Source organism: Vombatus ursinus, unplaced genomic scaffold (assembly GCF_900497805.2).
Source record: "Vombatus ursinus unplaced genomic scaffold, bare-nosed wombat genome assembly UNPS02014779.1, whole genome shotgun sequence".
In the NCBI taxonomy this organism is placed as follows: Eukaryota; Metazoa; Chordata; class Mammalia; order Diprotodontia; family Vombatidae; genus Vombatus; species Vombatus ursinus.
The window spans coordinates 49,153,685-49,181,368 of NW_020954557.1; the positions used below are offsets into that span (position 1 = coordinate 49,153,685).

At 39.4% G+C, this 27,684-nt stretch overlaps 1 protein-coding gene across 3 annotated transcripts in view; it reads left to right on the forward strand.

The window, feature by feature from the left end:
• Nucleotides 1-27,684, forward strand: part of STK39 (serine/threonine kinase 39) — a 317,622-nt gene that overhangs the window by 219,261 nt on the left and 70,677 nt on the right. For all 3 annotated transcript variants that reach the window (XM_027865926.1, XM_027865927.1, XM_027865928.1), the window contains exons 13-14: nucleotides 2,511-2,573; nucleotides 6,010-6,077. In XM_027865926.1, the coding sequence (XP_027721727.1) occupies nucleotides 2,511-2,573; nucleotides 6,010-6,077 (131 nt within the window). The remainder of the gene's footprint in view (nucleotides 1-2,510; nucleotides 2,574-6,009; nucleotides 6,078-27,684) is intronic.

Below are 27,684 nucleotides of genomic sequence, written 5' to 3' on the forward strand. Positions count from 1 at the left end.
AAAAACTAGAGACAGTCTCTGCCCTGCATTTGTGAAGATCTGTGCTAACAGCACAGCCTGACCCTTTCAGAAAATGAGGGTGGACTTCAGGGGTCCCTTGTGAAAACTCTAGACATGGTTGTTAAGGGGCATAGAACAGGGTGAACTGGTGTGGCAGTTACTATCTGAAATTTTGCCATGCCTACAATAAGTACCATAGAGTATTATGTTTCAGGGGAGCTCCTTCTTTCAACTTCTACAGTTTGATTTAATGGGAAAAATTATTCAACCTAAATTCAGCCCAAGTTTATTACATTGGCTGAGAAACTGGAAACATGCTAAGATTTATAGTCACCACTAATTTTTTTCTCTAAAACAGTGGCTTTCAGTGGCTATAATTGACTTTTAGATCCATGCTAGTATTTACTTCCATTTCTAATCAAATTTATTTTTTATCACTGATTATTTCCATCAATTTTCAAAGCTTTCTGCTTTCTCTTTGTGTGGAAAATTTGTTTTTAAATTTAGGTTTATTATGATTAAAGTCATTAGAGTTAATTTTCATTTGTTATTTTTATAAGGCCATATTAAAAATGTGAGAGACAAAATAACATATCTAGCCTCTCACATGTCTTGGCTGGGCGACGTGACCCTGAACAAGTCAGTCAACCCCACCTTGTTGTAGGACAGTGATCTTTAACACAATCAGTTGCAGAAAAGGAGAGGACCTGAATTGGGACAGGGAGTTTCCTTACAAGGATTTCCTTGTAACAATTACATCACAGGACTAGTCCAAAGAATTTTTTTTTTTTTTTAGTGTCGATTGATCTCTTTACTAAGTAGAATTTTTTTTTCTTTAGAAATGGGCTGTATTTCTACAATTTCCAAAGTTGAAAGATAAAAGTAATTCCTAGGCAAAAAGCTGACTTTACATTTCTACTTCCTGTTTTTGGAAGCCGTTCCTCTTTGTAGGTACTCTTGTGCTTAACCCAAACTCCAAAATTGTTGCCCTCTTCTCCCACCAGAACACTCATTCTGTCTAGTGTCTCTGCCCTTTTTGGAGATTGATCCAGCACTCAAACTTATTCTAAAATAGTCATAACTAATAGCTCAGTATGTTACCTTCCCTAGGATTATTTATATTTCAAAAGCAACTGCTGAAGAATGTCACTGCCTTAATCTAAAATGATATATGTCAAATGGTGACATTTTAGGCACTATGACCAGCCAGTAGGGAATGGAGGGAGGAGATTTTAGTGAGGTGGCCATTTCTGGGAGTCCTCACACCACCACACATCCCTGCTTTGCCTGTATGTGCCCCTTATCAGCCACCAACAGATAAAATTGTATACCTGTGGAGGCACTTTAGGAGACAGGCAGACAAGAGTGGCCTTTTCCCAGTTTGTTTCAGTGCAAAAACAGATAAAAACCTTCATTTGACTTCCAGAAAATTAGCCCAGCTATTCTCTTTAACTGGGTCATTTCTATATTGTTCCAGGATGGATCTGGACTTTGTGTAGAAGTCTTATCTTCTGAGACAAAAGGCAGAATTAATGGGAAATCTAGAATATAATCCAGTCAAGTACAGAGTACTAGAGCACTCTGCTAGATCTCCTTGGGATAAAAGGGTTTAGCTACAGTGGTTCCGTGACTAATTATAGGGTGCTTCCTTATCTGAAACTGTAATACTTGGGTGTTTCATGCAGAATAGAGCAATTAGGCGTTAATTAAAGAGGTGGAATCATAGAACCAAAAGATACCTCAAGTGATCACATGGTTCAGTCCTATGCCTTCTAGATGGTGAAATAACTATCTAATGTATTCAGGTTAATCTGCTTTCTTACATAGTCATTTTGAGTATATCTAGAAAATAAGATTTTGCTTCCTTTCACTTTTGAAAACTTTCTCAGAGTTAGCATTATTTATGGTATCTGATCGTTGGGAATTGATAAGAAAAGAGTAGATATAGGGAATCTCTTTTCTCATTGGTAATTGCTGCTGCTTGTGGAGTGCTGGGTGCTTAGAGTTGGGTTATAGAACAGAGGTCAGGAACGTAGCACTGGAGAAGAAAATCACTTGTGTATTTTACTAGTGCCCCTTACCTTTCAGACTTTGAGGGGGAAATTCTGCACACCACTCTGGATCCATGCTTCTCTGATGGGAAAAAAAAAAAACCCAAAAAACAACACATACACCAAAAAAACTACTTTTATATATAATAGATCTTCCTTTTGATACGTTTTCAAGGTAGTGATTAAAGGGTCTTTACAAAGGGTCTGTTAAGCAAGCGTCCTTTAATTTAGGATCCTTTAATATTTCATCAGATTATGCCACAAGTAACATGCGTCTTATGGCTTGTTTCCATTTTCACCTTGATATGTCAAACAAAACGTGTTTTCTGTCATTAATTTCTTTACCTTTTGAAAGTAGTAGTTTTGTTTCTGATCATTAAGACTTGATCATCATCAGACTGGCTTTAATGTTATAAATTTGGTGCCTTGAAGTACTCTAATGCGTTACTCTTTTGACAGATCACAGTGAATGCCAGCAGTATACCTGAGCAGATAAAGTCGCTCTCTATACAGGACTCTCAGGTATGTACCTGTACTGTTCATTTAAATTTGAGATACTTCATAGAAGAATCTTCAGGGACACCAATATTGTAGTAAGGAGATTTTATAACTTTAAAATAATACTTCCAAATCATGGGCTTGTAAATTTTCTGGTTTTGAATAAAGGGCGTGTGGGAGAACAATTGTTATTTATCATGGCCTGTGGTCCTTCAAGCAAAACTGGATTCCTATACTCCTTTCAAGATTGCTAGTATTGTATGAAATAATAAAAAGAATGAAAATAGCAAAAACATGATACCATATTCCAACCTTGTAATTCACAACTAATTAATAAATAATGGGATTTTTTCAGTTTTGTTTTGATCTTAGAGAAGAACACTGATCTAAGATCCTGAATTTCACTTACTCTTTATCATTGCTTGATTCTTTGTTAGCAAACTTCACAAGCTGTTTTCGTCTCTTCTATTTTTACCATTAAAACAAATGTCATGAATGACTTCTTAGACTCGTTAAAAATAATCACAGCAAATGTCACTTGTGTGAAGATTCTTATGTGGTCACTTGGGAGCCAGTCCCTTTTAGGGAAGAGATTGTTCCATTGAAGGTTTACTGTGACTTTGGGCAAGCTGTCTGCTGCTGTGTGCCAAAGAGTAACAGTGGCACCTGGCCTGCACAGTACTACTGATTTTTTACTTTGAAAATGGCAAATTCATTTAAAGTTTTAGTCACATTCTCCTATGTTTCTCTTCTTTAGAAGACTATTGATTAAAATCACCTAACAAGTTGGCAGGGGAGTGCTACGGAAAGTGGGCTGGATTTGTAACCAGAGGATCTGGCTTCGAAACCTGGTTCTGTCACTTTGCACTGTTAACCTATGTGACCTGAGCAAGTCACTTAACCTTTTTAGGCCTTAGTTTCCTCACTTATAAGTGGGTAGATTTGACTGTAAGGTCTCTTTTGGCTATTAAGTTTATGCTACACTGAACTTTTAATATATCTTTGACATCATCAAGGTTGGTGTTTCTCAACAGCTAATCTGTGGTAACTATGAGGCTGGTCTGTAAAACTTTTACTACTTCTTAAAACCTATAAGCAGACAGACTTCTCCCAGATGCTTCTCCTTTGGCTCTTTCCCTCTTTCTTTTTTTTGGTCCCTGTCTGTTGTACTGCTGAGAGCAGCTGTGGTAAAATGCTGAAGGATATAACAGTCTTCAACGTATTTTACGTATCTTATTAGTACACAGAATAATTTGGTTCAGAAAACATAGACTTACTGCAGGCTAGCCTTGTCCTCATTTAATAGATGAGAAAATTGAGACCCAGAGATAGTAAATGATCTGCCTGGGGTCACATTTGGTTACTTGGTGGCAGAATGATTACTACTACATCTACAGCTATGACGATGATTGCTGCTGCTGCTACTGCTACTTCTACTACTATTGCTACTACCGCTACCTAGTGCTATTACTACTACATGATATTTATATAGCCTTTTGAGATTTGCAAAGGATTTTACATATATTATCTCATTTGATCCTGTAGGTAACCCTGTGAGATAGATTTTATTATCATCTTCGCATTACAGATGAGAAAACTAATAACAATGATGATGATAGTAATAATAGTAAATAAATAACATTTCTATAGCACTTACTATGCACCAAGTACTATGTGAAGCGTTTTACAAATATTATCTCATTTGATTGTTGTAACAACCCTGAGAGGTGTAGGTGCTGTTATTATCCCCATTTTACAGATGAGGAAACCGAGGCAAGCAGGTTAATGACACTTAGTTATCAAATCAATTAAGAAAAAATTTATCAAACACCTCTGTTCCAGGCACAGTGTTTGGCAATGAAAATACACAGACAAAAAGCAAAACAGCCCTTGCTCTGAAGGAGTTTTATATATGATAGGAGGAGATAACATATAGCCATATCAATATTTACCAAATGAATACAAGATAATTTTGGAGAGGAAGGCATTAATATTTTGGAGAACCAGGAAAATCTTCAGAGGGGACGTATATGAGCTGAGTTTTGATGGATGCTAGGGATTCCAAGAGTCTGAGGTAAGGAGAGACTTAGCAAGTGTAGAAGACAGCCTCAGCCAAAGTATGGAGATAGGAGAGGGAGTGCCATGTGTGAGAAACAGTATGAAGGGGATGGTGTAACAAGAGCAAAGCAAATGTAACAGGGAGTTTCATATAATAAGATTGTAAAGTTAGGTTGGAGCCAAGTGGGAAAAGACCTTAAGTGCTAAATAGAGGGGTCTGTATTTGATCCAAGAGGTGATAAGGAGTCATTGGACTTTACTGTGCAGGAGAGCGATGTGGGCAGGCCTGCACTTTGGCAGCAAACCAGGGCAGGATTTGAATCTTGGCCTTCCTGGTTGTAAGTCCAGCACCATCTCCTTCACCACCTTGTTCCCAAAACAAGCACCTCTATTTTCCGATTCACACACTATTATTTCTATGTCCCATACCACCACTGAGCATTTTCAGACAAACTAGAAGTTTAATTAGATGATAAGAAACTAGTTCCCAAGATGTCATTGAGTAAAGGGAAGGCCAGACAGTAGGGCAATGAATTCCTATAAATCAGTCACCTTTAGGGGAATGGTAATAAGAAAGATGGGCTTTTGTAGGCCACGTATCAGTGGCAGAGCCCCCATTTTAATAAGGGGCAACCAGAGTGACCTAGGATGCCAACAAAGGTTGGGTTTAAAAAAAAGATAACACATTTTGCCTCCAGTATGAAATAGTATGAACAATTACCAAATGGTTGTGTTCTTTCTGGTTACAGGAGGATTCACAGATATTAACTCATTTGGTTGTTACAACAACCCTGTCCGACGGGTTGCATAATTTATATTATCCCCATTTTATAGATGTGGACATGGAACATCAGGGAAGTTAATTGACTTCTCTGAGTCTTCCTAGCTGGTATGTTTCAGAATTGGAACTTGAACTCCAGCTTTCTAATTTGAAATACAGTCCCTTTCTACTGTGCCATGGCAGTTTCCCCCCTTTGTTTTCCTTACTGTCTCTTCCTCATTGTTTGTGTGTTGAAGAGGAGAGATGTCCCATGAGTGAGGACAAGGACCAGTTGGCAGCAGGTCAAGCATTCCTCTTTAAAGACACTATTTATTCTTTTGATGGTTATCTTCTCTCTTTTTCTTCCTCTCAAAGATACCAGTAGGTCATTTTTTTTCTCTCCTGAAAATTAGGATTTCTTTTTAAACCTTCTATCTGCATTTTCTGTGGAAATTATTAGCCTTTTATCTCTAATGTTTTATTTTAAAGGTAAGTGAGATGGTGTATATAAAGTGCTGTTCAGGTTTTCGGGAGCAAAGTGACCTATCTTAATGGTCTATTTTAATTCAGTAAGAGGTGATGGCACTATTTACTTATTTCCTGATAAATCTTATAACACCTTGTACTCTTTTGTTTTTAAAGGGTCAGCCTAATATTAATGAAGAATTTACAGAAACTTCTTGTGCTGTGAATCTTGTTTTAAGATTAAGGTAAATAATTTTTTAAAATGTTGCCTTTTGTCTTTAGAGTATTATTTCTTATCATCTCATTAAGTTTTCATGATATGAATATGAAATAAAAATGTTAACCTCTTTAATCTCCCAGTATGGCCAGCTATATGCAGTATTCTGTGAACTAATTGCTATCTTCTAATTGCTTACTAAAGAAGGAGAAAATGAAAAGCAGAATATGAATGTGACTTCAAGCTTAGTGTACCCTTCATTAAGGGTTTTTTCCCCCCTTTCCTTCTCTTTTTTCCCCCCCTTGCAATGTAGGATCACAGTGAGAGATTTTTAATGAGTTTCTTTCACACTTCAGCAGTCAGTCTCTGACAGAAATAAACCATGGCTGTATTACAAGTTGCCTGCTCAGAACATTTTTCACTGGCAGGTTTGATCAACCACTGTGGAGAAATGACAGATATATTTTGAAAGAACATTCAGTCTTCTAGGAAATAGATACAAATATGGTGCCCCTCCAGACTATGTCTAGTATTTGTAGTTATGTAGGGAATAGGCGCTGCAGCATTTAAAAGAGCTTTTAATAGAATCAAATATGTAGCTTGTAGTCCTTAAGTATTTTTGTGATAAGATCAGTTTACTCTTTAAACATTTCATAAACTTACCTCTTAAAATGACTAATTTGCAAAGGAGCAGAATGCCTTTCTCAGTATATATGCATGTTCATTTTATGTGTGTGTGTATCTTTATAGTTATACATACATACATACGCATATACACACACACAGTTTATATCTATACAGTATCTAGCTGTGTGTATTATGTATGTATTTACATAGTATATGGTATATACTATGTACATAGTATATATTCAGATACATTTTTCATCTAAAGTGATGCTTATCACTTTTTATAATAATCATTATCATATATTACAGAGTCCCATGTAGTCAATTAATTAGGTAAATAAAAAGATGAAGTAAGCTTTTTTGGATGAGCAGTATTATGGATCTGAAATTTTTTAAAAAAGCATGTCTTGAATACATTTTTTTTTACACAGTTCATTAATGCACATTTATCTTTAAGGAAAGATTTTAGACAGTAATTTAAACTTTTAAAATGTTGTTTGGTATGGTGACATGAGTTATGAAGCTTTTGATGTTATCTGTATCATGACGATATTTAGCTATAACCACTGTACAACATTAGCCAGTTAATGTCCAACATTAATTTGATGGTCCAGTGCATATTTAGTATAAATCAGCATGTCTTCTCTTCAAAGGAGAACAACTTAATTTGCTTCATCAATCATAAATGATACAAACACAAAATCTAATCTATATCCAAACCTTAGCTGGGCATTTTGGTTTGCACTGAATGCTGATTGTCAACCAACTTTTTTACTCTAATCAACATCGGGCTTTGTTGACCATACACTGGAAGTATAAATACATAAATAACTTCAGCATATTTCCTTCCAGTTCATAGCATGCTTTCACATGTTATCTCATTTTAATCTCATTACCTTTCTACAATTCAATTCAATTAGCTGCATGTTATATTCAAGCCAGTATGCTAGGCACTGGGGATAACAGCAGCCCCTGCTCTTAGAGAGGTTACAGACAGCTTTGAGATATACAACATTCATGGAGATCAGTAAATCCAAGGCAGTGAGAGGAGGGATAAAGCATTAACAACTGAAGAGGAACGGTCGGGAATAAAGGAGAGAAGAACACCTTGCAGGAACGTAAAGATTCTTGTCCAGGAACAATGGAGATATGGGACGTTGAATGTTGGTTAAGTTCCCAGAAGCACTGTTAGGCCAGTTTGACTGGAACATAGTGTAAAGGAGCTAATATGAACTAAATTTGGAAGGAGGGGTGGGAGTCAGATTATAAAGACAGAAACACCAGGCTTATGATTTAGTATTTTATCTAGAGGCAATAGAAAATGCTGATGCCTTTTGAGCAGGGGAGTAATGCATTTAGACCCGTGCCTCAGGAAGATTATTCTGGCAGCCATTCGGAAGGTAGATTAGAGAAGGGAGATATTTTACACAGGGACACTGAATAGAGGCCATCGTCATATTCCAAAGGAAAGCTTATGAGAGCCTGAACGAAGGTGGTGGCCATGGCTTAGATAAGAAGAGATAGGCAGAATGTTAAGAAGGCACATTGATACAGCTTGGCAGCAGATTGAATATGAAATATGAGGAAGAGGAAGAATTACAAACCTATGGTGTATTGACTTCCTCAGAAAAATGGAAAGTTTGAAGTTAAGGGTAGACATGAAAAGTTCTTTTTTATATATGTTGAGTTTGATATACCTATGAGACAATAAGGTGGAGAATTCCACTGGGTTGTTGGCTACATGGAAGAAGTCAGGAGAGAGATTAGGACTGCATATAGATTTGGAAGATCATCTGCATAGAGATGATCAGTATGGTACAGTATGAGAAGAAGAGGAAAGAGAGCATGACTTAGGACAGATTATCGAAGTGCACACGTACTAAGGGGTGGAAGATGACCTGCCAGGGAGACTGCAATGGCCAATCAGTATGTAAAGGAGAAGTAAAGCAGATTTGCATCACAGAATCCAAGAAAAGTGAGTAACTGGAGCAAAGGGTTCTCAACAGTCTCACAGGTTGCAGAGAAGTCCAGGAGGAAGAAGACTGAGAAAAGGCCATTTGATTTAGCAGTTAAGAGATCATTAGTAATTGTGGAGATCATAGTTTCAGTTAGTGGTAGAGTTGGAAGTCTGATGGTAAGGAATGGGATGAAAAACAGCAGAAATACAGGAACATGATTATATTTTTTTTGGTTCAATTGTTTTAAATGGGAGAGACCTGGCTGCAGTTATAGATAGCTAGGAGAGAAGCCTTTGAGACTGATAGAAGAGAGACAGATAGACATTGGAGAGACATTGGGCCCCAGGGTGCAATCTGAGGGAGTTAGGACAAGAAGAAAAGCCCCTTTTCTTTAAAAACCAGAGCCAAGTTAGAGATGCCAAATCAAGCAGTAGAGGGATTTTCAGTTTTGTAGTAAGGGAAATGCAGATGCTCATTTGAGTGGCCTCAATTCCCCATTAAAGCAAGAAGCTTTTGCAGTTCTTTTTTCTTCCCCTTACCTGCTAGTGCTTTCCCATAAGAGATTACCTTTTCCCTGGTTTGTATGTGCAATATACATACTTATATATGTCTCTCCTGTAAGCTTCTTAAAGGAAGGAACATATTGCTTGTTTTTGTTTTCCTCAATGTTTCCTCATAGTGGGTGGAACACTTATTAGGTGCTCAATTAAATGTTTACTTGCTTACTTAATTGATTGATGCACTCCATCTCCTGGGAGAGTGATGTCTGAGGGAGACTCTAGGAGCTCCTGGAAGAAAAGGAGAATAGCTTCTTTGGGGGGGTATTGTGGATAATCCCCAAGGGAAAAACAAAAGGATTAGCAGGCAGAAAGGACCAGTTGGGATTGGATAAGATAAATTGATGATGGGCGCAGTTGGCATGGTTTTATAACTTCTTCCAGGGGTTGATGACAGAACACACATATAAGTGAACAGAACACTTACATATAATTGAAGTGTCCCAGGTTTAAAGATGTTTAGGTTTTGAACAGTGGTAGGACTAAGGATTTCAAGTATGGAACTGGTTCATCTGTTGAATCAGGACTGTGAAAAGCAGAAGGAGAACTAGAACAATAGAACACTGGAACAGATCGTTGTTGTTTGTCCTTCATTCTTGAAGAGGACCATGACATCAGGAAGGTAATGTCATGACTTGCAAGTGAATTGGATTTAAGTGAGGCAGGGCTGTGCAAAGTCACCAGCCTCAGCCTCTCCTCAGGAGTCATCTGGGTCCAGTGGCAAGATATAGATCAAGAAGACTGGAGATGGCTCCCACTAGAACAAATAGTGATTTTTTTGAAGTAATAGAGAGTTTTCAGAGGGACTGGTGATAATAGTGAGAGGTGGAGTAATTCTAAGAAGAGTGAGCCAAGGGGAGGGATGGGAAAGCTAGGAGATCATATCAGAAGGAGAATTTCAGAGGATGATACCATGGAGGTGGTATAGGTTATGAGTGTTGGTGAGATATAAGGAATGGCCAAACCTGTGAGTGGCTTTGGGCATAGGGGTTTGAGAAGATGGTTGAACTTCAAGGTCAGGGCATTTGGATGAATATCCATCTAAACAGCAAAGTCCTCAGATTAGAAGGCTGGGGCTGGGGCTGGGGTAGTGAAGAAGACCAAGCCAGGTCATAAAGCTCTTGAGAAAGGAGGAACTATAACCTCACTATTGGTAGATTATACCAGTGATGATCTGGGTGGCATGAAAATGCAGCTTAAAGAAAGAGAGAGGTTACAGAGTGATGGTGTAAGAAGAAGGGTCCAAAAGTAGCCATGGGGAGCAGAAAGCAGCCCAAGTCATTTTTGCCCAGTGTTTTGGCACGGGAGGAAGAACACATGCTTGAAAATGTAGCCAGAATTGTAATGTCTTCTGAAGAGAACCATATTTGCTGGGAAATTGAAAGATCAGAAGAATGGAAGATGAAAAGGCCTAGGGTGAAGGAGAATTTGTCATCAATAGAATTCCAGAGGTTTCAGTGGACTAGGAAATCCAAAAAGGACTCCAGAAAGTCAGAGCTGAGGTGAATAGGGATAGAAGTGTGAGTAGAGGTGTGAAGAGGAGGGCTTTTTGCCATGGCAGATGGCAGCTCCCAATCTCTTGAGTCTGTGAAAGTAAGGTGGTTGACCTTTGATGGATCTCTTCAAGATATCTGATAGATTTGAGCCCTCTTCTTTGAGACTTCATATTGCCTTTAGCTCCCGAGGCTTGGGGTCTCTGCTAGATGTGGGTGCCCGTAAGCTCAGGCTTCTCCTGCCTGTTGCAGCCCTGTGAAGTAAGAAGGGCAGGTCTTGGAGTTATAGAAAGTTAGTACTGGGATGAAACTGAAGGGTCACCTAGTCCAGGATTCTTGTCTCCCTTTTACAGATGAGGAAACTGAGGTTCAGAGATGTTAAGTGATTTGTCCAAGGTCACGGAGGTGGGAAGTAACTGAGTTGAGACTCAAATCCAGGTTTTAGGATCCTTAGCCCCATTCTTTACTATATCTTTTATATGACAGGCACTTTGCTAAGCACCGGGAATACAAAGAAGGACAGAAAACAGCCCCTGTCATCAAGGAGCCCACAATCTAGTGGGAGAGACAGAATGAAAACAGCTAAGTACAAACCAGAGACAAACAGGATAGATCAGAGACGAGCAATGGCGCTAAGGGTAGATAAAGAAAGGCTTCTCGTAGACTGTGGGATATTAGCTGAGACTTGGAAGGAGCCGGAAAAACTAGATGGAAGAGTTTTCCAGGTGTGGGGAAGAGCCAGTGAACATTCCCAGAGGGTGGAGATGGAGTGTCTTGTTCAAGCAGTAGCAAGGAAGCCAGTGTCAGTGATTATAGAGTAGTATAGAGGGGGAGTAAGTAAGGTACAAGGAGACTGGGAAGATAGGAGGGGGCCAGGTTGTGAAGGGTGTTGAATGTTCAACAGAGCATTTTATATTTGAATCCTGGAGGTGATAGGGAGCCACTGGTGTTTGCTAAATGGGGAGGTGATGTGGTCAGAGCTGGACTTCAGGAAAATCAGTTTGACAACTGAGTAGAGAATCGATTAGAGTGGGGAAAGACTTGAGGCAGGAAGACCAATCAGCAGGCTGTTGTAGTAATCCAGAGTTGAGGTGATGAGGGCCTCCACCAGCATCCTGGCAATGTCAAAAGAGAGAAGGGGGCATAGATGAGAGATGTTATGCAGGTAAAATTGACACCCCTTAGCAACAAATTGGATATAGGGGAGGAGAGGATAGAGAGTGAGGAGACAAGGTCACATGCCTGGGTTGACTGGGAGGATAGCGGTACCCTTGATATTATTGGGGATATCAGAAAGGGAGATGGTCTGGAGGGAAATATTTCAGTTGTGGATATATTGAGTTTAAGATGTCTGCAGGACATCCAGTTTAAGATGTCTATTTGACATTTGGAGATGCGAACTTAGAGGTTAGGGCTGGATAAGTAAATTTGAGAATCATCAATATAGAAGTGATAATTGCGTCCATGGGAGTTGATGTCAAGGAGAAGTTTAGAGGAAGAATAGAAGAGGACCCAGCACAGAGCCCTCTGGGACATCCATGCATCCATAGCAGGCAGATCCAGCAAAAAATGTCAAGAAGGAATACTCAGGTAGGAAGAAAACCAGGTTAGAGCAGGGTCACAGAAGCTTAGGAGAAGGTATCAAGAAGAGGGTGATGGATAGTGTCCGAGGCTGCAGAGAGCCCAAGGAAGAAGAGGATGGAGAACAGGTCTTTATATTTTGCAGTTAAGAGATCATTGGTAACTTCGGAGGGAACAGCTTTGGTTAATGATGATGAGGTAAAAGGTCAGACTGTAGAGTGTTTAAAAAGATAGTGAGGGAGAAAGAAAGTGGAGGTACCTCTATTGTTTGTGTCTCCTACACTCCTGCCTCTCAGCCCCCATTCTCTACACTATCTCCTCTACACAGTGGTATGCTGTTTACACGTCATATTGTTTAATTTGTTGATTTGTGGCCTCAGTGGTTTGGCATCGGAAAACTTAAATTCTCAGATTTTTCTTCGAGTGGGTTTGTCAGAGGAGGGGTAGAGTTCTTAGAAAGCAATGGCTATGACTCCCTATCATTCACATATCTCCCAGCACTTATTGAAATTTTTGGCATACACAAATACTATGAATAAATACATAATGATGAGGAGACATAAAACAGGTACCTAGGAATTATCCTCCTGCTTACTCTCATTGGCATTATCTCTTGTAATTTTTGGAACAGTTTTCATCTTCTAACACTATCACTTAGCTTATTAGGGAGCATGTGGGAGGTCATCCTTCTGATAGTGTAAGGAGATAGATTGTTTCTCCTGAAAAGGAAGATTCATTTTTTAACTTATCTGTATGCTTTCTTCTTCCATGACATTTAAAGAGAAAAATCAACTGATCTGTGTTTTTAAAGTTATTAAGAAGATTTGCATCTGTAGGGAGGGTTTCTGGTCTTAGGAGTTTCTGTCTTATGTCTGGACTGATCATCTTTGATATAAGGGGAAGGGAATAATCATTTATATAGCACCTACTATATGCTAGGCACTGTGCTAAGTACTTTTTAAATATTTTCTCATTTAATTCTAACTAAAACCCTGGGAGGTTGGTACTATTATTATCATCCCCATTTTATAATTTAGGAAACTGAGGCAAACGGAGGTTTAAGTGATTTGCCCAGGATCACACAACTAGTATCTGAGGCCACATTTGGGCTTCCTGACGCCAAGCCCAGCCCTGTAACCTCTGTACCACCTAGCTGCCTCTCTGTCATTTGTGTGCTATCATGTAGGAATCATAGCCCCACCTAGAAGTTGAATTCTACAAGATTATTTTCATTATACAAGAAGACCATTTGTGATTCTTATTCAGGGCTTCCTTAATCCTAGAAGCATCCTTAGTGTTCAATATAATGTAAACCAGCATATTTGACATTCAGCTAATAGGATTTTAAATTTAGTGCTGGAAAAGATCTTAGAGATTATCTAGTCCAACCTCCTCGGCTTACAGATGAGGAAACTGAGGGCCACAGAGGTGAAGTCCTTTACCCATTTCCACACTTGGTAAGTGGCATAGCCAGAATTCTAACTCAGGTGATCTTAATCCAAATCTCTTTAAGCTGTACCATGCAATTAATCAGTAAGCATTTATTCAGTGCTTACTATGTGCTTAGACACTGTCCTTGGTGTTCAGAATACAAGCACGATGAATGTAACAAATCCTCCTCTCTTCTCCACTACCTTGTATTTGGTAGCATGATTTGGCAGCTCAAGAGCTGGTCTAAGAGTCAGGACAACCTGAGATCAAGTCCCAAGTCTGACATATGATAGCTTTGTGACCCTTGGCAAGTAAATCACTTATCCTTTCAGTGCCTCTGGCAAAGCTTTTAGCCTGAAAAGGGCTGAGAAATTGGTGATCTACAACAGTAGAGGGAATTTCATCACTGGGAGTTCCTTAAAACAATGAAGTTATAGTCTCATGCATATATTCATAACATATACGTACATGTGCGTGTGTGTGTATATATGTGTATTTAGATGCACATTATATATTCAAATATGCACATTTTTTCCACAATTGAATGAAAGCTCCTAGAGGAAAAGGACTATTTTATTTCTACCTTCATATACCTAGTGCCTAGCACAACATCTGACACATAATAAGCATGTAATAAGTACTTATTGGTTGACTGAAATAATAAGATATTTTTGTCATCCAGTGTGAGAATTATTGCAGTAGTTTGTTTTTTAAATTACAGTTTCTCTTCATTAAAAACAACAACAACGAAACTCAACTGTAAATTAGCCTCTCTGGGGATCTTGATATCTTTTATCATCTGTAAAATGGGTAGTCATGATTATAGTAAATTAATTGCCTCAAATATAAATTGCACATTTGTTTTAATTGTATATCACTGATTCATTTCTACCATTACTATCTACATCTTGGTTTCTCCCCAGAAAGACGTGTTGATCTGATGACATAGTCATCTGAGTAAAGAGGCAGAGGACTTCATATTATTATTTGGTGGGAGGGAGTTCAAGCCACCCAGAGCGCCAGCCAGGAGTCTTGAGATTTTCTATATCAAGTAATCTCTGAAGTCTCTTCTTCTAAGATTGTGTGTCTATGTTTACAGTTACCTTGTTTGTCATCATAAAATAGAGATGAATCTTATCAGTCAAGTGTATGTGATATTTTTATTAACTTATTTTCAAAAGGTAGCAGTAAATATTATAATCTTTAATGAGTTTGGTGCTCCTTTAAGGCAGCGTTTCATTTGGTTCTGTTTGGTTCGTGTTCTTCTGGTTTTCCCATTACCACAGTAAATTATATTTCTTTTCTCAACTTGTTAATATTCTGAGCACTGTAATGATTGGTTAGGATAAATCTGGGAACTTGGAGGCTGTAGGCAGCTTGTAGGCAGCTAGGTGGCGCCATAGTGTGAAGAATACTGAGCCTGCAGTCAGGCAATCCTGAGTTCATATCCAACCTCAGACACTTACTAGCTGGGTGACCCTGAAGAAGTCACTTAACCTCTGTTTGCCACAGTTTCCTCAGTTGTAAAATGGGGATAATAATAGCACCTACTTCCAGGGTTGTTAAGATAAAGTGAAATAATATTTGTGAAGCACCTAGCATTGTGCTTCTAGGATCAAGGAATCAGGAGTTCTTTTGTGATCACAGTCTCCTGTCACTCATTCTCTCTTCATTCTTCTGTCTCTCATCTCATCTCATCCTTATCTTGACCTTATCATTCTATCAGGCTGTGATGATACTTTTCTTCCTTCCCAATCCTGATGCTTTAGCAGACCAGCTCTTCACTGTTCTCATTCTCATTCTCATTCTCATTCTCATTCTCTCTCTCTCTCTCTCTCTCTCTCTCTCTCTCTCTCTCTCTCTCTCGCTTGTTCATTAACAGACTTGCCTAGGGTTACACAGCTAATAAGTGTCTGAGGCTGCATTTGAATTCAGGTCTGGTGCTCTATCACTCTACACCACCTAGCTGCCCTTTGTCCTACTGTCACCCATGCCTTTCCGGGTCCCAACCATCGATTTTTAACACCACCTGCCTCCCCTTTTCCTCATGTGCTTTCCACCAGAGCCTGAAAAAAATCTCACAACTATGCTGACTGGACCCACCATAAATGTGTTATCTATTCTCAGTGGGACTTAAGGCAGTACTTTTAAAAATCCTTCCTAATTGATTTCTGTCCCACTCTCTACAACAGCTATTCCAATCCTCTGAGCCTTCTAGGGCCTTCAAAAGCGCCCCCTCCTCACACCCTCTTAGCAGAGACCTTTACTGCATTATTTTTCTGAAAAAATTGAGTCTTATCTGCCAAGAACCCCTGCTTCTCTTGTCCTCATCTGCCAGCCTCTTGCCACCATTTTTCCCTACTCTAGTCCAATGCCAAAGTAGCTGGTTTTTCTCTTCACTTATACATGTGCCCTTGATCTCATTCCTTTCTCTTTTCTCCGACTTATTTCCCTTAGTCTCTTTAGTGTACCCTTATCTACTGTTGTCCTTCCTTACTCCTACAGACCCAAATCTTTGCTTTCCTCGGGGGAGAACAAAAACTCAGATGATCTCTTTGTCATCCCCATTAGCTATCTTACCGTATCTCTCCTCCTTTTTGTACTTGATGTCCTTGAAAATCTTGTCCGCATTTAGTATGGACTAGATGTTCTCTTCTCCCTCTCTTCATTCCCAGAAATCTGGCTTCTGACGTCATCGTTCAACTGAAACTGCTCCACTGTTACCGAGGATCTCCTCCTCACCAAATTGAGTAGCCTCTTCTCAGTCCTTCCCTTACTTGGCCTTTCTGTTTCACTTGACACTGTTGACCACTCTCTTTTCCTGTCTGGGTGCTCAGGATACTGTTCTTTCCTGGTTCACCTCCTCCTCTCCCTCACTGTTTGGTGGTAGTACCATCTTTTTTGTCATCTAGGCTTGACACCTTAGAGTCATTCTTGTCACTGCTCTTTCCCTCAGTGTCTGAATGATCTATTGCATTCATTCTTCCACAGCCACTAACATGACTCTAGCGTGAACAGTTGTAATAGCTCCTTCCTGGTCTCCCCCCAGGTCTATCACCTTCCCTAATGTCTCACTTTTATACCACCACGAAAGTGATCTTCCCTAACATACCTTTGTCATTCTTGTGCTCCAAAAACTTCCATACTGCCTCCATGAAAAAATGTAAACTCCTCAGGTTCCCTCCAGCCTATTTTTCAAATCTCCTTTCACAGCACTCTGCTTTCCAGCCAAACTGGACTACTTAGTCATTTCCATTTTTTAATTTCTTGAATTGAATGGAATAGCTGCCTGTAACATCCTTTATAGCCTCTAACATGCAGTTGTGCTTTCAGTTTGCGAGGCAGAATATTTTTAAAGATTGTTGCCTATATCTGTCTTTGCACTGATTTTAAATTGTTCCTTTAACATCTCCTAATCATTTAATATTATGACAGGCACATCAGAAAGTATTTTTTAAAAATAGATTCTAAATATGAGAGCTGGCATTGCCATAGAATAACACTGACTTGTTTATACAAAATTCATTTTCTTGGCATCTTGTCTGCCACATTTACAAATATGGCCATCAGGCCTGAGGGAGGGGCTGTGGTATTCAGAAAAGTTTGCTTAGTGTGGTGTGATGGATAGAGGGTGGACTGTGAAGCCAGGAAGGCCAGGATTCAAGACCTTTCTTTGATACATCTTGGCTGTGGGACCCTGTGCAAGTCACCTAACTTGTCAGTGGTCTAGGTAACTCTTAAACTATAGTCTTAGCTGTAGCAGGAGTTCCCTCAGCCTGTTCTGTGTTTCTGTGAAATTTCGGGTCCCTATCTCTCTAGCTATTAAGGACAGGAGATTTTTCAGCTCTTCAGATTTATTTATGTCATATTTCCCACTAATCAACAAGAAAATATTAAGTGTCAGCGTAAGAGCTTTCCTGGTTATACATTCAGTGCATAGCAACTGGACATAATAGTTTATATGGGTAAAAGCAGTCCTTGGAAACTGTCCAAAGGAAGTGCCTTTAACATTTAATTTTCACTTTGCAAAAGTAATCCCAGAATTTCAGAAACCTGTAAATGTATGATAGGGTAGAAAAACCCCATGGGAATTAATTATCAGTCCTTTAGCTTGGTAAGACTCTCCAGAGTGAGAGTGTTGTATATACCAGTCTTTGGATATTCTCTAAGAAGACAGAAGTTGTTTTTTTTATCATTGGGCACACCACTATCCACTACCCACAAAGATGGATGAGATTTGTTTGCAGCTGGCTCACAAACTGTCGAAAGAAATGTGCGCCTGCATTTTCCAAGACCGCTTCTGTGTTTTGACATGTGCAACATAGTTCTTTCAAAAGATCCCATCATTGTCACAATTTTGGAAGTGTTTCGGATTTGGTGCATACAGGGCTGCAGGAGGCAAAAGGAAAACTAGAAGCGGGAAAAGTTGGGTGTTCAAAGAAATACTTTTGGCATGTGACACTTAATTCACAAGTGCCTTGTTACATCTTTGTGGATACTCATTTTGGTCATATGGTTAGTACATCCAGGATAGTAGGATTGTAGATATGGACGATGGAAGTGACCAGAGACTATCTACTATAAACCACTTATTTTACGCATGAGGAAACTGAGGCCCAGAGAGGACAAGTAACTTTCCCAAGGTTAGATTACTTGCCTGGGAAGGTCCAGGAATTTAGGGAGAAAATTCAGCATCTTTTTTTTAAAAAAAAATGTTATTAAGTAAGTGTTTGTTATGTGTAAGGCACTCTCCTTGGTACTCAGGATAAAGACAAAAACGTAAGAGTTGTTGCTCTCAGGAAGTTTGTATTCTTCTGGATCCATGAAACACTGAATTTTTAAAGGGCCTTTTGCAGCTGCCTCAACAAACATTTATTAAGCATCTATTATGTGCCAGGCACTGTGCTAAGCACCGGGGGGATTCATATAAAGCGTAAAACAGCCCCTGATCTCAGGAATTCACATTTGGACACACAAACAGCTATATACAAAGAAAATATATACAGGATAAATTGGAGATAGTCTTAAAGGGGAGGCAGTACCATTACAGAGGACTGGGAGAGGCTTCTTTTAGGAGGTGGGATTTTAGCTGAGACTTAAAGGAAGCCAATAAAGCCAGGAGTCGAGGTAAGGAGAGAGAGGATTTTAAGCGTGGGGGAAAACCAGTGAAAATGGACCGAGTCAGGAGATGGGTGGTCTGATATAGAAGTAGCAAGGAGATCAGTGTCCCTGCATTTTAGAATATTTATGGGGATGGAGGGAGAGCGGAGTAAGGTGTAAGAAGACTGAGAAGGCTGGAACAGTTCATTTTATGGAAGACTTTAAAAACCAGAGGATTTAAAATTTGATCTTGGAAATAATAGGGAGCAACTAGAGTTGATTGATTAGGAGAGTGACATGGTCAGACCTATACTTTAGTAATACCAATAGCGGCTGAGTGAGGGATGGGTTGTAGAGAGGAGAGACACGAGGCAGGAAGACCAACCAATGGGCTATTGCACTAGTCCAGCTGGGAGGTGATGAAGGCCTGTGCCAGGGTTTTGGCAGTGCCAGGAGAGAAGGGAGAATAGATGGGAGATGCTGCTACGGTAAAATTGACAGGACTTGGCAACAGATTGGAAATGGGGATCGCGTTCACTTGTCATCTCTGTGCAGATGATTTCCAGGTTTATTTATCCAACCCTACTGTCTCTCCTTACTGCCAGTCTCACATTTACAATTGCCTATTACACATCGCAAACAGGATGTCCTGTAGACGTCTTAAACTCAGCATGTCCAGAAAGGAGCTCATTATCTCCCCTCTCCTCTTACAGACTCGCCCTATTGCTGTTGGGCCATCATCTTCCCCATCACTGGCTCACCGCCTCAGTGTCATTCATTCTTCTCACTTCCTCAAAATATTAAATTGAAATTAGTGCTAGTATCTTAGTGTTTTCGGTAATTACCTCCAAGATTTTACTCAGCAGATCCCTTGTTGTTGTTTGTTTTTCTTGCCTCCATGTGAGGTGACGTAAAGAGGGAGCTCTTTCTATTCTTTTTCTCGGCAGCAGGTGGAAGCACTTTCCCAGCCCGAGCAGGGAATCTGCTGCCCTTCTTAGCCCTTTAAACAATTCTGCACTTCAGTTTTATGTAGGAAGGTTGTCTTGTCTCTGAGGACTTGTCCTCTTGACCAGATTTGAGTCATTCAGGGGACTGTTTTCAAAGTGATTTCAGTTCTTGGTTACCAGGTCTCTGGAGATGATATATGGTAATATTTCACGCTCAAAATTCTCAGTCTTGAAAAGTAACAAGCCTATGTCAGTGCTGGAGCTTTCTCTGCATTTAGGTTCCTGTTGAAAACAAGCTTCCCATTTGATAACCACTGAAGAACCAGAAAACTTTGCACTGCTTGGTAAAAGTCTTAGTCATAAACTTGGTGGTGGAAGGGGAGATAGGTCACCAGAGCAGCCGCGTGGATCACAACAACCAACCGTTCTGTGGTACTCGTATTAAAGGAACGTGTTTCTCTTTGATGCACTCTTACTGATTTCTTTTCTAGATGGTGATCCACCCCCTTCTGACCACCCCCCCACCTCCACTCATTTTGGTTCCTTATTTCCCAGATGCCTTTCTTTGATCACATATTCCACTTAGAGCGTCATTGGATATTTGTTCAGCAAATCACAACATACAGAATACGTAATTCTCTCTTCCCCCTTCCCCCACTGTTACATCATTATAATACAGTTTAGATAAATATAAATGCTAAAATGCTTAGTTGTTCCTGAGGAGGAAGCATTGGTTATAGCATAGAAGTGATTCCTGAGATGTTATCAAAATAGTGTGCAATGTTAAAGCAGAGATTTCTACAATACCCCTATACTTTAGACTGGACCTGTGGTTCTCATATAGGATACCCTCCAGGATCAGGGACATGGGATTCTTTGAAACAGTTGCCTTATTTTACCTCCTCAGCTTGGTTATGTGACTAATTTAGGAATTGTCCACATTGGCAAAATCCGTAAAACAACAGACCCCGTCTTTGTTTCTAGCCAAAGACCATAGAAGTGTTTATCTTTTATGGAATGGACACAGTGTGCTAGATATTGTAAGAGTCAAACCTCTCCTCATCTGTCAAAGATCCTCTTGCTCATTTTAGCATGTAGCCATGTGTCTTGAGATGTAATGGGATCTTGAACCTATCACTGGACCCCTTTAACATTGAGGAGTCAGAAATTGTTGTGTTAGCTACCAAACTTCCACTTGCTGAGAATCTTATAATCTGTGTGACCCTGAGCAAGTCACCAAACCTCTTTCTGCCTCAGTTTCCGTATCTGTAAAATAGAGATGGTAATAGTGCCTAACTCTTTGGTCTGGTGTGAGGATTAAATGAGATATATGTAAAGTTCTCTGAACAATTTAAAGTGTTTATTGTTATTGTTGTGGCTGTCATTGTTATTCGTATTATTATTATTTGCCTTCTGGGAAGAAATTGTCAGACCTTTGGCCAGAGTTTGCTGAGATGTGTTTGAGCTCACTGTTTCATTGTCTTAAAGCCAGGGCTTGAAAGGGCAAAAGTATGTGGAGGTGGGGGAGAAGAGCAGAAGAGGAGCACCTTAGAATAATTCTGCACTTCAAAATTGTTGTAGGGAAGAAAGACCAGGGTGTCCAGAGGATTTTTAGAAGTTGGTAGGACTATAGAAAGAGGAAGTAGGCAGGGTAGATCAATCTTGTAAAGAAATATAGGTACCCTCGCTTAAGATATACTTTTTCAGAACTTGAACTATCTTAGAGAGATAACTGCCTACCCTTTCCTTACATATTAAAAAAATAAAACTCTGTAGACTCCTGTGGTAATATGTTCCAGTTTTTGCTCTGATGAGTTTGCCTAAATTAAATAAATAGCTAAATAACTTTGGTCTCCAAGGGAAACATGAATTATTATTATTTTTTTAATAATGCAAGTAAACATTTCCTGGATGTAAAAAAAAAAAAAAAAAAAAAGAAAAAGTGTTCCTGGCCCCTAGCTACATGTGTAGGACATTTTCAGAAAACCAGTGTTACTCACTTATCTTTTCTGGACACATCTTCTTTTAGAATTGGTTCCAGGGCTTTTGTCGCAACTAAATAAATAAAACCATTTTCTGCACTAGAGACAAGCCTTTTGCATTGGGGCTACTCCAGTGAACCCATTAATTTTCTCCACTGCCCTGTATTTTCACTGGTGTGATGAATTAGAGTGGGCTGTGGTAGGAACTTTGGAATAACTTTTCAATCTCCTACTTGGAGAATTTGTCAACATGGTGACTTGATGATTGTCTCTGAGCTCTTTGGGAAAACCTTGGGGATCATTTAAAATCATACCTTTAGTTTATGTCTGAATTTTCTTCTGGGTTCCGTTGTGATTGGGAAAATAGTATCAGCCCAGTCACGGATGCATTATGAGCTTGAATTTGGTTTTTAAATTTTGAACGGTCTTAATGTTGTTTGCAAGTGCAATACTTTGAACATAGTAGGTGTTTTATTAATGTTTATTGAATTTTGCCCCAGAAAAAAATAAATTTGTCCTGGAGTGTTCTGATGAGTTCTTAGCTTTTAAAAAGGATCATGCAAGTTTGTTAAAGTGCTTTGCAAATCTTTTTGCTTTGCAAAGTACCATATAAATGTCATTATTTTTATTGTCACATTTTGAGCATCAATATTTATAAACTCATTACAAATTAACAGAAAAAAATTGTCAGATTTTTTTTCATAACTGCATTAGATTACTAATTCTTTTGGAAGGTGGGGGGGAATAAACATTTATTAAGTACCTACCATCTGCCCTGCACTGTGCTAAGCACTTTGCAGATATTATCTCACATAATATTCCTTTGTGTTGCCAGTTGGCATTTAAAAAACAATAGCCAGGATTTAAAACATTTTATTCACAAATTGTCCTGCCTTTTGCTTGGAAAAGGGTTAAAAAAGTCAAGGTGACAAAAGGAAATCAATTAGCATATCTAAAATAAATTATGTGGCCAGGCATTATGGTACACACTGAGATGTTGCTGGTGGGAAAGACAGACATTGGTGGGTCACTTGAGCTCAAGAGTTCTGAACATCAGTAAGGCAAAAGGCAATCAGGTGTCTGCACTTAGCCCAGCTCCCAGGTGGTGAGCCCCTGGGGCAGAGTGCCACCAGGTTTCCTAAGAAGAGGCAAATTGTCTCACTTGGGAAAAAGGGAGCACATCAAAGCATCCGTGCTGATCAGTATTAAGAGTAGACCCATAAGTATCCACTGCACTTAAACTTTGGTCAAGATAGGGAGACCCAGTCTCAAAATTAATGAATTAACCAACTAATTAAATTAGATGGTAATTCCTCTAAAGAGATTCTAAATGAGAGTATTTATCTACTCATTGCAAAGCACTCTATTAGGCACTGTGGGGAATACAAATTCAGTTCAACAAATGTTTATTAAATGATTATTGTGTGTGAGTAGCTACTAGGTGCTGGGGATATGCAGAGAAAAAGGGGAAAAGTCTCTGATATCAGTTCACGTACATTTTCCTAAGTGGCGAGTGGATCACAGATAGAAGTTGTTATTGTTGTTGTTTGTCCTTCATTCTGGAAGAGGATCATGACATCAGGGAGATGATGCCATGACATGCAAGTGAATTGTATTTAAGTGAGGGAAGGCTGAGAAAGCATTCGAGAAGATTAAGGAAATCACCAGCCTCACTCTGTCCTCCGGAGGCATCTGAGTCCAGTGGCAAGATATAGATTGGGACAACTGGAGCTGGCCCTCACAGAGAGAAGTACATTCTAGAGGGAGGAAACTGACTCCTAGGAATATTAGGAAAGGTCCCTGAGTTGTACTTTGAAGAAGGCCATGAGGCAGAAGCATTTCACATGTGGATTGCCACCTGTTCAAAGGTGCAGGGCTGTGCGATGGGTTACTTATATAGCTTGTCAACAGCATAGGTTACATTGACTGGAATGGAAAGATCACAGTGGGGAGTAATAGGAAATAGGACCGGAAAGATCAGTGGGAGCCAGATTGCTGTGCTAATAATTTTGTATTTTATCCTGCATGTCATAGAGAGCCATTGCATAGGGAAATGACATGGTCAGACGTGTGTTTTAGGAGTATCCGTGTGGCAGCTGGGTGGCAGATGGATTGGAGATGGGGGGAACACAGTAGACTAGACGAGGCATCAAGGGCTATTTGAACAGAGAGAATGGAATATACATGAGATATTGTGGAGGAAGAGTGGTCAAGACTGGGAAAGAAATGGATTTGAGGAATGAGAGAAAGAATAATCAGAGTTGATGTTAAGGTTATGAGCCTGGCATGGTACTGCCCTCAACAGAAGTTGAATAATAACAATTAATAACAATAACCTCCATATGTATCAAATTTTAAAGTTTGCAAAAAGACTGTAAAAATATGTTTTCTTTTGCTGTTCAGCACAACCTATGAGGTAGGGATTGCAGGTATTTATAATCCCACTTTATAGAGGAAGATACTGCGTATCCGGGAGATGAAATGGCATTCAGAGTAATACAACTAGTTAGTCTTAGATTAGTGAGATTAGGTCTCATGCTTTTGGAAAAGGGATGAGTTTGGCAAAGAGAGGGCTTGAGAATAATGATAATGATGGTGAGTTGTGTAAATGCTACAGGTAGAAGTGTTATTCAGACAGTTTTTAATCATAGGTAAGGAATTTAGTGCAGGAGATGCCATCTTATCCAATCCTCTAATTTTCAGGTGATATACTGAACCCCTTTGGGCAGGTTAAAGTGACCTGCCCAAAGTCATATAGGTACCAAGTAGCAAAGGTGAGATTCAAACCATTTTTTCAGCACCAAATTCTGGATTCATTACGTTGTACCGTGCTGCATCCTGTAGAGAGATGAAGTAAAATCCTACGTCTGTGTAAGAGAGAAGGCAGCTCGTTGCTTTCAATGAGTTGATAGTCTCATTGGGATTGGAACGCCTATAAACATTTAGGTAACGACAGTTCAAAATAAATTGCCACAATGAGTGCTGTATATCAGAAGTGCTCAGGGGAGGTGGGGGGGCGACTTTGTAAACTGGACTAATGGACTTACGGAAGTCTAACTCTTAACCTGCTTTGTGGGTGTGTGTGTTGTGCAGAGTAGGACTTGATCAGCAACTTTGCTATGAGCTGGCTGTTTGTGGAGCAGAAGAAAGATCTGGGAGGCGATGGAGATTGTTATGAGCAAAATTGTGGGATGTTAGAGTTGGAAGGGATCAGAGGAACACAAATTTAGAGCTGGAAGGGACTTTAGATGTCATCTAGTCCATCTCCTCTCCCTTTACAGATGGGGAAACTGAAGCCCAGAGAGTTGAAGGGACTTGCCTAAGATTTCATACGTGGCAGAACTGGTATTGAAACCAGACTCTGCAGATCACCAGTCTTTCCACTGCTCCATTCTACCTTGTGATTTTTGACTTTTTTTTGTTAATAAATTGTTGATATGCGCTGCTAGCTATGGTTCAAACATACCCAGTGTTTATGAGGTTCAGCGCTTGCTTTTGTTTCCTTCCCCTCTTCTGGCTCACCTGCTGCAATCCACTGTCTTACCAGCCTCCCTTACCTTCTTTTGCCCCAGTCTACCTCCCTCTCACCATGGGTGCTTTCCTGATCTTTGCCTCTACACTGTGTACATCACTACTGCTGCTACTGTGACATTTCTTTTCTTTTGAAAAATGTTCTTTTTTTTAATCGTGAACTTAAACATCATGGACATTTCCATATACAAAGAACAGTAAAAGAGAATTGTGTATGAATCCATGCATATCTATTACGTATGGCTTGAATTTTTTTTAAAAGCATAAATTAAATTTAGCATGGTATAACAGTACCATGTTTGTCTGTGTCCCCCTTTTAAACTTCCTTCTGCTCTCTTCTGTATATTTTTAATGTTTCATCCAGGTTCTTTTCTTCTTTTTTTTTCCCTATCACTTACCACATCCCTACCCTCCACCCCTGATTCCCAAAACGGTGTGTGAATTTGGAGTGGAAATGTGTGTTCAACATTTTGTGATAATCTTTTTTTTTTTTTAATTTCTTCAATCCTTTCTTTGCCCTCATTTTTAGCATTGCTAAATTTTTTTCCAGTAGGATCACCGAGTCAGAGCAGGAAGGGTCTTTAGAAACCATTGAATCCTTCATTTTACAAATGAGAAAACTGAGACATAAAGAGGCTAAGTGACTTGCCAAGGTCACACAGCCAGTAAGTGCCTAAGACAGGATTTAAACCCAGGGCCTCCTCCCGCCACATCCAGTATCTTGTCTACTATGCTTCCTTTTGTCTCGTCTCCTACATATGTTCTGGACTTTATTGCAACACTTCATCAAGATTTTTGGGTGGTGGTTGTCATTTTGATAATCAAACTTAGCCGATCTTTAGTGACATATCATGCCTAAAGCTGACTTCGAAGCATTTAGTAGGCCACCAGGTTCAAGGACAGCAGAGTTATTGCAGCAGACTTGGCATGAAAACTGCATACTAAATGACAGCGGAAGGACATATTCCCCCCCCCCCCCCCGTCTATTCCATTTTCCTGCTATATCATAGAAGCTGAATCTGAAGAAAGCTATTAAGTCAGAGGAGCAAGAGAAGAGACTTTACAAGCAGGGTCTCTCTGACATTAAACTGACAATAGCACTGATGTACTCCACAGCTTTTTTGGGGACCTTTCTGCCAGCCCTCAAAAATTACCTATAGGTACTTACTGAGGCTCCTGCCTTGGGGATGTAACTCTGGAAGAAAGGGATAATATAGAAATGCTGCACTGTAACATGTTGTGGAGGGGAGAAAAGTTCTTAAGAAAGAAAACCTCCCCAGAGGACAGAATAATAATTTTTTATCAAGTGCCCTACACTCCAAGGCTTATGGAGGTTGCTGTCAAATAGCTAAACCCCCAAATAAAGGTAGTTTTTAATGTTGTTCTGTTATGAAATTTCCCCCGACAGACAATTCCTTCATATCAGGAGAATCCTCACCCAAAGATATTTATGTCTTAGCTGTAACAAAGCACCCAAGACTCAAATGCAAAATGGAGATTAAGATACTCTACCTTGAGGATATAGAATAATAATACTCCTTGAATAACCAGGTCTGAGAGGATGAACTTGTTGAAAATACTTACAATATGAAATCTTATATGAGAATTCCAAATCTTTATAAAATAGTATGAGCTTGCAGTACATTTCAAGACAAAAACCCAGGGAGTCATTTGAAAAAAGTCATTGCTTGAGCAGTGGCCTAGATCTTCTGCTAAGGTCTGCCTGTGGGTGTGACACTTCTTTTGACTTGACTTAAATGAGATCTACAATTCCACTTTTTCTGTCATCCCAGCAAGTGGAATTTATAGCAAGCATATATGTTTGCTCTGGATATGAGTTTGGGGGGAGGAGGAGAAGGAGTGTGTGTATGTGCACATATTTTTTCTTTAAAATTTAGTAGCAGGTATAGCATGACTTAATCAGAAAGAAAAATATTATTTATGATTTGAGGTTTTCTATTGCTCTTTTTATTGTAGATATATAGTTAGTAGCCCTTTTATTTTATTTTATTTTTATTTTATTTTATTTTGGTCTGGACTTTTGTCTGCATTTTCATCCAGTATTAGGAACTCCTTCATTGGTAAAGAATATATGTCTTCTACCGAAGGAGATGGGTAGCGGTTTTGCAAATGATAATCTTAGAGATTTTTCTGATTCTGTGAGAAGTTAGTTGACTTAAGTTAGGGTCATCGCTATAATCTTTGGTCATCTTTATTATTTTCCTTATATTTCACTATCTCTGTAGATGAATCTCAAATACATGTAAATATACATATATACTTACATCCCTGACTACCTGTCCCATTTTTCCAACTACCCACTAGACATTTTCACCCAGGTGGTTTCCTGGTAACTCAACGTTAGCCTATCCCAAATCAGGCTGATTCTCTTGTCTCATCCTCCACAAAGGAAAAACACCAACCCAGC